Source organism: Nicotiana attenuata, chromosome 3 (genome assembly GCF_001879085.1).
Source record: "Nicotiana attenuata strain UT chromosome 3, NIATTr2, whole genome shotgun sequence".
Classification (NCBI taxonomy): Eukaryota; Viridiplantae; Streptophyta; class Magnoliopsida; order Solanales; family Solanaceae; genus Nicotiana; species Nicotiana attenuata.
In genome coordinates this window covers 71,827,852-71,838,731 of record NC_031991.1, presented here as the reverse complement: position 1 = coordinate 71,838,731, position 10,880 = coordinate 71,827,852, and the positions used below count along the sequence as shown (strand labels likewise).

The 10,880-nt window shown below is 35.3% G+C and overlaps 1 protein-coding gene across 13 annotated transcripts in view; it reads left to right on the top strand.

The window, feature by feature from the left end:
- The window catches only part of LOC109224089 (eukaryotic peptide chain release factor GTP-binding subunit ERF3A-like), a 13,812-nt gene continuing 3,450 nt past the window's right edge, over window positions 519-10,880 (top strand). For 2 of the 13 annotated variants that reach the window (XM_019388661.1, XM_019388660.1), the window contains exons 1-12: window positions 519-718; window positions 1,083-1,124; window positions 1,771-1,845; window positions 2,495-2,563; window positions 5,010-5,111; window positions 5,845-5,956; window positions 6,342-6,387; window positions 7,462-7,533; window positions 8,888-8,950; window positions 9,059-9,213; window positions 9,299-9,363; window positions 9,921-10,071. In XM_019388661.1, the coding sequence (XP_019244206.1) occupies window positions 715-718; window positions 1,083-1,124; window positions 1,771-1,845; window positions 2,495-2,563; window positions 5,010-5,111; window positions 5,845-5,956; window positions 6,342-6,387; window positions 7,462-7,533; window positions 8,888-8,950; window positions 9,059-9,213; window positions 9,299-9,363; window positions 9,921-10,071 (956 nt within the window). In that variant the 5' untranslated portion in view covers window positions 519-714. Of the gene's footprint in view, window positions 719-1,082; window positions 1,125-1,651; window positions 1,684-1,770; window positions 1,846-2,494; window positions 2,564-3,785; window positions 3,901-5,009; window positions 5,112-5,844; window positions 5,957-6,341; window positions 6,388-7,461; window positions 7,534-8,887; window positions 8,951-9,058; window positions 9,214-9,298; window positions 9,364-9,920; window positions 10,072-10,880 lie in introns of those variants that run through there. The other 11 variants (XM_019388664.1, XM_019388663.1, XM_019388662.1 and 8 more) reach the window with 11 other exon arrangements.

Sequence of the window (10,880 nt, the reverse complement as noted above, 5' to 3'; positions counted from 1 at the left end):
AAATTTGTAATCAACTAATTTATTTTGAATTTAACTTAAATATTATGTTGACAATACAAAATATCATTTTATATTGACAAATTAGAATTGTCAACTAATTAATTATGTTTAGAATAACGTATCAATTTCCTTCCATTCCGCTTGATGTGGTAAGGTTCGGAGTAAGATCATCAAAGTACTTACTTCTTGGTATGAATTCAACATAGTTTATCAATAGTTAATAATACAAAATATTTCAAAAAATACTCCATGTAAGATAACCATGATCAAAGAAGAATCTAGTTGACTCTCAAAATAATAGCGTTGCTAGTTATGCCACATAAATTTGAACAAAGGGTGCATAACAAGTAAGTAACTTACCATATCTAGCAAGTTAATAATTTATATTTATTTCAAAGAAATTGCATTAATTAAATTTTAATTAATTGTGTAAATTTTTGTAGTGTGTAAAATATATTTAACTTTTAGTCGCAAACCAACGTTCATCTAGTATACAAAATGTTTTGATATGATAGGCCGGTTTAAAATTGGACCTAAAACCCAATTGTTGGTTTCAACTTTCAACAGGTGGTAAAAGCAGGAAGAGAGCGCATCACTATAGTTTAGAGTTCCAAAAGCAAAGCTATAAACCTCTTCCTGCTAATAGCAATTTCCAGGTCTCTGCACTGCACTCCTCTCTGATTAACCGAATCCTTATTTGTTCCATTTACCGCCATGGGTACGTTCTCTGTCAATGCTTATTCTTTTTCACTATCGCTCAGATCTTTAGTCGTTTATCAATACTTTTTTTTTCATTGGATTTTATGTTCAATTGCGATTCGAAGTTGCTTATTTTGTGAGAAAATTGGATGTTCCAATTCGATAAGTAAAGATATTCAGTTGCCTTTACTTCTACGAGTTGGATAATGCGCTATATCCACATAGGCAAAATTATAGCTACATATTTGTAATTTTGTATATTAATATTAGTAAAGATTATATTAAGAGCATTTGGATCTCCTATGGATGATTACTTATGAGATTGTTGCTAAGGATTCTGGCGGATTAACGGATGGTGGAATTTTTGGTTGTTTACGTGATAGATATTGAAGAAGACATCAAGGCATTGCAGCTTGAATCATCTGGTATAAGTTTAACACCTTGCAATGAGATATATGTATATACTTTATTATATAGTGCGTATATTGAAGTTAATATAGCGAATGAATTACTTAAAATTAAGTATGTACTGTAAGGAGAAATGGTCTTGAATGTGTTTGTGTGTGATTGCTTGATCCCCTCGACACCGCGTTGCTTTTCTGTAATAGCTTTCATTAATGCAATCAAGCTTTCTTTCATTCTGAATTCTCACTTTTGTTCTCTCAATTGCTCTTGACATTGGTTTTCCCGTACGGCACCGACAATCTCGTCTAGCGTACGGAGGGGACCTCAGTTGGCGGACAGCAACTGCACTGACATCAGTTGCCTAGCCTTACGTCGCCCTTCCAAGGAATCTCAGGAAGGCGCCGCGTAACAGTTGTCCAGTGGCGGAGCCAGGATCTTCACGAAGGGGGTTCAAAAATTTTTTTTTTTTTGTAGCTAGTGGGAATTGAACCCATGACCTTATGTAAATTTTGAACCCCCTTGACCACTAAACTACACTTTTGGATTGTGTTAAGGGTGTTCAAAACTTAATATATAGAGGTAAAAAATACATTTTGCCTTATATATACAGTGCACCCTTGCGCCCCCCTAAATCCGCCTCTGTGTGTGTCTGTGCTTGAATGTCAGCAGAAGATAGTGTGATGACTAATGCTGAAGACGGGAAACCTGATGAAGCCCTAAAACCTGGAAAAATTGATGGAGGTAGGCAACAACTTCAATGATGTGCTCAGTGAATGCTTGTTCTGTTTCAAGTGACTGTTTGTAGCAATATCTTTTATTTTTGATATTTTGTTTTTGACCCTAAGTATTTTTTGTGTTTTTTAATCATGTGTTTAATAGATTTAAGGGCATCTAGTTGTCAGGAAGTCCAAATTCTAGTATAGCAATCATTGCACGATAATAACTAATAAGTCTATGCTTCTGCATTTTTAGACATTTTCTTGCTTCTTAGATGTTTGAAGTCTTAGGTTTATATAAAATTACATTTTGAAACTTTTTGGCGTTTGTTTAATCATATCCTTGGACTATGGTTTTTGGTGCCTACTAAATACCTTTGTCAATTGTTTCCCGTGTAGGTTTACTTGTTAGAATTGAATAATAGTCCATTAAGTCTTTCATGTAGGTTTCTGTAAAGTTCTTGCTTTAGTATTTTACTAAATCAAAACTACATCGACAAAATCCATGAGACTTTCAGGATTGTCACAATTACTACTGTAATTATTTTTCAGTATCTTGTATATTCTTTAACCTGTAGCTGTAGATGTGCTTTATTCCTTTGCTTTTTTCCTCTCTGGATAAAAAATTAGCAACCATTTTGGATTTTTTTGTCTTGAATGTTCTGAAATGGTAGCAGACGATAGTGTGATGTCAGAAGAATGCAAGCCAGATGATGTTGAAAAACCTGATAATATGGAAGATGGTAGGTAGATTGATGAACAGGTTATGTATCATCTATTTTTTTTCCGAGTTTTCTCTTTCTTTTAATTTCTAAATCTCGGCTCATCTGCTTAGCTGCTGATTCTGTACCATTGAAACTTTTTGTTCATTTGTAGGCTTGATTTCATTTGAAATCTCTTTTTTTGTTTATTTTCATTTAATTTTTTTGGGGGGAAGGGCATGAGCTCATGAATAGGGGAAAGGGGAAGGAAGAAGAGGGAAGAACTTTGATGAGATTTGAACATGCATCTAAGATTGCTGCATGGTGGAGTTTAAACTATTAGGCTGCAACTCCAAGCTCATTGTGGAAGCTGGCATGTCTACTCCACAACATTCCTATAAGTTCTCTCTTTAAAGCTACTTTTGCTGGTATCATAAGCCTGTGAAATTTACACTGTGCATCTGGTACTTATTGTCTTTTGAATTCCTTCTCACTTATTTTCGTCCATACCTTAGTGCGCAGTCTATTCAAGGATGCTAAGAAGTGCTGGTGCCTCTTATTTTTGAATCCCGTACACTAGCCAGAAGCTCTTGCTGCAAAAAAAGTTACGATAGTTAACGATGACCTTAGTAGATATGATAGTTCTTTGGGCAGTTATTTTTCTGTAAAGCATTATCATGTCTGTTTTTGTGCCAAATTTGGATGAGTTTGAATTCTCAACTTTACTGTGAAGAGTCTGATTTTGAAAAAAGATGATAAACGTTGGATTTCACTTGGAGGTTTAGTTTTGCAATAAGTGGCATTGAGCTTCCTATTGGAGGCTCACTTAAATTGGTTTGATGTTGTGAGGTGAAGAATTTTGTTCTAAGTAAAGCCGTTGTTTAGTGGTTCAGATAGGCAGATACTGCTGAGACAGTTGTAGATGCCATCCCAAGAGGATTTTTTTTTGTCAAATCCCCTTAGGCCTCCAGAACTCAATGTTGATTTGGTTTATTCTCTCTCTCTCTCTCTCTCTCTCTCTCTCTCTCTCTCTCTCTCTCTCTCTCTCTCTCTCTCTCTCTCTCTCTCTCTCCTTAAACCTTCTTTACTTCTGTTACTTTCAGCAGTGGATATGATGCTTGTGAATACTTCCGCTATTACTTTGGAGGATGGCTGCACTGTTTGATCATTTCATCTAACTTTCTTGCTATGATTTAGAAAGTTGAACAGAGGAGAGCATCGGCCTTTACTTCTAAATTTGAATCAGCTTTTTGTGCTTGAATAGAGGCTGGCACTTACTAGGCAACAGTTACCTCACAGAAAAGAAATGAATCATGGCGTCAAATTATTTAGCCTCTTGGCATCAAATTATCTAGCCTCGGGTTGCTTTGTTTTGAGCTGTGAGTTTTCACATCCATTTTGGAGTGCCTATTTCTTGTGCATAAATATCACTTCGAATTTATCGGAAACAACCTCTCTGCCCTATCGGGGTAGGGGTAAGGTCTGCGTACACATTACCCTCCCCAGACCCCACTTTGTGGGATTTTACTGAGTAGTTGTTGTTGTTGTTGTAAATATCACTTCGAACATTGCCTTTGAGAAAAGTGAGGGATCCTGAAGATGTTAGAACCCTACAGGATTAGAAGGGGCGCAATTTTGCTTTTTTGCTTCTGAAGATATTGTACAGTTGTATAGAACATCCGTTGTGCTAGTTTATCTATAAAATTACTTTACCTTCTCAAAAAAAGTGAGAGATCCTGCTATCCCTCTTTCTCTCAGGGGTTGATAAGGAGGGCATTTTAAGGTAATGGAATGGGATAAGTCACGGTTCATCCTAGAGTTAACATGAAGTCAAGTCATCTGTGCTAAAATGGTTGCTTTATGTTAGGGAAAGATGTCAATATAGCGTTGAGAGAGGCATCTCAAAAACAGCATCTTTTGTTTGTCTTTGAACTTTGGTGATTGTTTATTTTTCGAAAAGAAGGTGGTTTTGCTTCGTTCACTCTATTTCTCTTCGGAAGAAGCTATACTATTTTCATGTGTTGGCTTAATATATTTATTGTCATTTACTATTCTCATGCGCAATATATCTTTTGCTGATAGCACACGTCCTTTCTGATTCAGCTTAGTTGTGAAGAATTTATTTGGAGAACTCTTTGCTTTTTAGAACTCTAGTGAAATATAGAATGTTGAAGGAGCTGTTTTTTAATTGGGAACTTGTCTCATATTTTGGAGAAGTAAAACCAATATAAAAGGATTCTAAGAATTATTGACATTTTCCTAGGTCACCCTTCCGTGACAATTATTTTGAATGTTTGCTCTTGACTCTCAAGATGTTATAAAACTTACATTTTTGGTTTTCAGTTTTTGCAATTTATAACCAGAAATATTGGTGTGTTTAGCCTGTTAAGGAGTAAGATGCTTTGCTGGTTCTGAAACAGTATTGGATTAATGTTTAAGCAAAAGTTAATAGTTATGTAGCAAATGTTTATTTCATTAATGATCTCAGGCCTGAAAGAGGAAGCAAATGCAAACTTAAAGCCAACACAAGTTGATGATGAGATTGAAGTCGAGAGAAAGAGACATCTGAATGTTGTATTTGGTCATGTTGGTAAGTTTTCATTTTCCTGATCTAGTTGTTACCCCCCCCCCTCTTACCCCCCCCCCCCCCTTCCCCCTTTCTTTAATACAATTATATCTAGAAGCATAAAAAACAACCCTTTAAAAGATCAAGAAAGAGAGAAAACGTTAAAGATGATTCTAGACTTTGCTATACCACTTGTACACTGGAACTTAAGCCCAGTAGCATTAATAAAAGAACAAAGTAGGCACATATTGTGACTGATTTTTCCATTCTGATGTTCCGGTGTACCTATTTCCTATGAGTAATTATGTATTGTCTGTTTAGAAGCTGAAGGAAACAACTGGGACAGAAATGTTTGACGCACACCTCAAGATGTGTTGAGCTTTTGTGTTGAGTGCTTTTTATATAGTTCTTGCGGAGTAGGGTTTGACAAGTTGGTTTCTTTCTGCACTGTTTTTGTCTCTCTCTCATCCTAGCATTTATCATAACTAGCAGTAACTCGAGATGTCCAATGTGTGAAATAGAAACGAGGAACTGTGATGTCTCTTGAAGTTTTGATCAGATCAAGTTTTAGTTTGTCCAAGTTATTCACTTAGTCTGAGTCAGCTGAGAACATTCGGCTCTGTGATATGCAACATCACTTCCATAGGTTCTAATGTAAAAGTTGGTGAAAACTTACCATAACTCGTATGTCTCACATGATCCTCTTTGATGATTTTCTTATTATTCTAAGGCATATCATATTTCTTTTCAACTGTAGATGCTGGAAAGTCCACGTGTGGAGGACAAATACTATTCCTTAGTGGTCAAGTTGACGATCGGACAATCCAGAAGTATGAGAAGGAAGCAAAAGATACGAGTAGAGGGAGTTGGTGAGCTTATCCTTGTTGAAGTGCTCAACTTGCGCTTTTGATACCTTTTTTTAACGCTGGAACATGTGTTAGACTGGTGTTTGTGTAATTTATACTGACACTTAATTATTCCTGGTAAAAAATGTTCTAGAATATGATTTTTTCTTGTCATGCCTGTCTATATAAAGGGTTTGATGTTGCAAGAGGTTTATGCTTGCTCAACTTATCGTTTGAAGAATTGTTTTTTCTGTGGATACTTGAAGAATTGTTGGTTTTGTGGACTTTATTTTATCTTTTAAATTGGCTGTTTTACAGCTTCAAGTCTTCTCCTGCCTTTCAAATTATCCAAACAAAAAGGGAAAAAGAAAAAGAGAGCTTCTCTTATCTTTTTGTTTTTGACGGTTAGGTATATGGCCTATATCATGGATACAAATGAAGAGGAGCGAGTGAAGGTATTCCTTTTATTTATTTAATTTACTGTGCAGGGCCGGCTCCAAGGTTATGAGGAGTAAGGCTTGTGCCTTAGGCCCCTAAATTTGGGAGACCCCATACTCTAAAAATAATAGGTTCATAGGTATTTAAAAAATAATATTTAGTACTTTTAATACAAAAGTAGAGCTATTTTTTTTTATATAAATGGAAAGAAGAACTTCTTAGACATATAAATAAAGTAATAATTTGACTTACTTAAAAATTGGTAGATGAATAGTTTTCCCAATGTTTTAATTCTTTGCTTTTTACTCCTTTATTATATAACGTGTAAAAAATTTACTCTTTCTTTCTTAATTTGACCAAGTAAATCTTTCTTATTTCCTATCTCTTCATATTCCAGAAACCCCCACATATTTTCTGTCTTTCTCTTTGATATTTTACTCACCTTCTTTCTCCAAGATTTCATTAGTTCAAGTGTTCAACAATACTCTTAGGCTTCCAATAGTTCTATACTTCTATTGCTCTATGAAATCTTATTTAAGATCAACAATACCTCAAGAAAGATTAAGCTCCCATCCGACCATAGATTGTGGCTACTTTCTTCAGAAATAAAAAAAAAAAAAAACAGTGTTTGTTCATGGGATATGATCAATTTTTGAAACAAAATTTGACAAAAAATTTCAAGTTCCCAAAAAATGGGTGAAATTTTTTCTTCCACTCACAAAACTTCAACTTTTCTTCAAATAAAATGCATGTCCAAACACAACTTCAACTTTCAAAAATTATTTTTCAACACAACTTCAAAAACTTGTTTTTCATGTTTCAACCAAATTTATGTCCAAACGCTAGCTAAATGAGTTGGCTATATTATCAATTGAGAAGGAATTATTAGAGAAAATTGATTATAAAAAAGATTATTAACAACTTTGTATCTCAAAAAGATAGAAGAATAGGCTTCAAATAAAAAATATCTTATAACTTTTTAAAAAAATTTAGGCCTCTTATTAAATTTTGTGCATTAGGCCCCGTATTTGCTTGAGCCACCACTGTTAGACTGCTTTTTGTTTTTTTCTTATTTGTAATTTCCTATGCAGGGAAAAACAGTTGAAGTTGGCAGGGCGCATTTTGAAACAGAGACAACAAGATTTACAATTTTGGATGCCCCTGTAAGTTTCCCTGCAAGTTGTTTCCCTGCTTTTCCTTGTATATAGAACAAGTTATGAATCTAGCAACTGAGTTTATTTTAAACGAGCCTGTTGTTTTTTAACTTAAGGATCTCTACAAAGTCCTTTCTTATGAAAATCTGATTCTCCTCGAAACAGACCAATCATATATGTCATTAAGAATTTTTCCGAGGGAATTCTCTTAGGACCCTTTTTAACAAACGAATTAATTAAGTCAATTTTTAAAAAAGAATATTTTATAGAGAAAGGATGAAGATTTTCAAACTTGTACGCCTGGTAACTTCCCTTGCAAATTGCTTCTTTGATTTACCTTGTATATTGGAGAAGATTTTGAAGTAATTTCTTATCCAAAAACAAGTAACGAATCTATGTGAATGAGTTTATTTCGCATGATGGGATGCTGTCTGCTCCATGTTTTTTAACATAAGGATGATCCCCCCCAACAGTCTCTTCCTGTGAATATTTTATTCTCAATGATGCTCGTTTTCTTTTATGTGGCCTTGCTGAAAGCAAGAGTAATTGCAGTAAGGAGCTAGGACTTATGTTTATGAACAGCGTTTAATGCCTGATAAACAATTTTAGAGTGGCATTGTTTCAGTTTATAACTGATTGATAACAGCATGATCAATTTACGTAGCTTGTTTTTAATGTTTAGTATCCACTTCAATAACGTATGAGACACTGTGGTTCAAGAGTACGTATCCAAAAGAAAAGGTTTGTGGTTCATGAGTGTGAACCATTTTTTATCAGTAATAAAAAGATATTATAGATGAAAGAACAGCACTAAGCAAGTGCTTCAAAACATAGTTACAAATTGTGCAAACCCCTCATCATATCTAACATGGCATCTACTTCATGTACAAAGACCCCAGGTTGCACCAAAAAGCTAGTAAAGAAAGATTTCTAAATTTAGGCTATGTAAAATTCTTGATGAGCCTTCAAAGATTTTGTAGTTTCTTCCGGTCCAAATCATCCACTAGATGACAATGGGAATGCTGTTCCATATTTTTTTGCCTGACTGTGTGAGTTTGGCATACACCAATCTACTCCCAGAATAGCAAAACCCATGCTGCATAACATGTGTGTGACCTTGCAATGTAAGAAAAGATGACAAACATCTTTGGGGTGTTTTTCACAAAGAGAGCATCTTCTACTGATGTTAACCATTTGACTAGCAAAGACCCAAAGATAATGAGTCATGACGAATACAAATTAATTCGAAGTTTCTGTAATAGCGTGTATTTTTCTTGTCAATTTTTGAATTCCCTGAGGCATTTGATTTTGTTTATACATCATCTTAATTACGGTTTCTGATTATGTTTTCTTTAATTACCAGGGTCACAAGAGTTATGTCCCAAACATGATCAGTGGGGCATCTCAAGCCGATATAGGTGTATTGGTAAGAGATGTAGCCTTCTGTCATTGGACTCCTCCACTGAAGTTCTATGAATTCTCTGTCTAGTTTATGAAAGTGGTCTGCTGATCCTTTGTTTGGCCCATTGTGAAGGTTATATCGGCTAGAAAGGGTGAATTTGAAACTGGATATGAAAGAGGTGGACAAACACGTGAACATGTTCAGCTTGCAAAGACACTAGGAGTTTCTAAGCTCCTTGTTGTTGTAAATAAGATGGATGATCCTACTGTCAACTGGGCTAAAGAGAGGTCTTTTTCCATCTATGTATTCTGAACATGCATTTTGAAACGTTTATTATTCTAGTTATTAATTTCTAGTAAAATTCTCTTGAAGGTATGACGAGATCGAGTCGAAAATGATACCATTCTTGAAATCATCTGGATACAATGTGAAGAAAGGTAAAGAAGGATTATGTACACGTGGATTACCTCTTTGTTGGCGGAGTTCTTACATTTTAATGGTCTAAGTAACCTGTAAATCTGAAGCTGATTTCTTACCCTCTCGTTAGAGTTTAAGAGGGAAAAGCTGATCTATATCAAGTCATAACATTCTAATTGTTTCCCGTTCCACTTTTCCTATATAATATGGTAAAATTTTACTTTCATCTTCAACTACAAATAATGCATGGTCAATCTGGCCGTTGTAGTTGAAATAAAGCGTGTAAAGTGATCTTACACATCTGGGAAGAGAGTGTTTTTCATTCTGCCACGTGTGTCGCAATAACAATTTCACCTGTTCGTCTAATCAATGGCTCCATAAAGTTGGGGCTGATCCTTTTTTCATGAGGAAAAAAAGAAGTTGAATTCGGGTTTGCCCACTGACTGTGGAATCTTATTTCTTATCATTACATTGTATGTCAATTGGTTTCTCTTTGTTTAAAATTTCCGTGTATTAGCTAAGATGCAGATGTTTGTTTCTGCACTTGGTTCTGAAACTTTTTGTACTTCAATGGCAGATGTTCAGTTCCTCCCAATCTCTGGTCTCCTTGGGTCAAATATGAAAAATCGGGTGGAGAAAAGTGTATGCTCCTGGTGGAATGGTCCATGCCTTTTTGAAGCTCTTGATGCGGTAGAAGTCCCTCCCCGAGATCCTAAAGGTCCACTAAGGTACTTCATTTTGCTTATCTTGTGGGCGTCCTCCTGTCTCTAGTTTCTCCTTCTGTATTTCCTAGTCTCGCTCTAGTTAAATTTGCTTGACGTTCTATTTGATTGATGATATAAAGAGATTGGTGAGTGATGCTTTGTTCTTATTGGTTGTGGTACTCAGTGTTGTCAAAGGCGCGCTTAAGCCCTGAAGCGAGGCTCAAAACATGTTGAGTGCTTCGCCTCGCTTTGTGTGCGCTTTAGTATTTCATGAAGGCTCTAAGGCATACTTTTCCTTTCCAATGAGTGTAATCCTGTAAAAGCGACATTGAACAATTGATATTTTATTTTTTTCGTAATTTTTTTCCAATTTCTTTGCCCGTATATTTGATTATTCATGCTTATAATTATTAGTGTTGGACTACATATACATATTTTTACCTTTTCTCCAGTTGCGCCTTTTTTCATTAAAGCCCACGCTTTATTTGCGCTTTGCGCTTAAAGCCCCAATGGACCTTAGAGCTTTTTTGCGCTTTTCGCCTTTGATAACACTGGTGATACTCTTTATTTTCTTTGCATTTTTCTGTTTCTGGAAAGATCCTTTTTTTTTTTTTTGAGATGGAGTGCCAAAGGTTGAGTTATGGTGCGTACCTTTTCTATTTACAGAGCTTGAAGTCATTTGGGATATGCCCGGAAAAGGAATTTAAAAATGAGTGATGGAAAATTTAACGCCTAATTCTTGAGAAGCACTTGAAAGAAATGGATTAATGAGTATTTTTTTTTTTTACCAGTAACAAGTATTCAGGAGGCTCATAAGTGTTACTGATGAATTT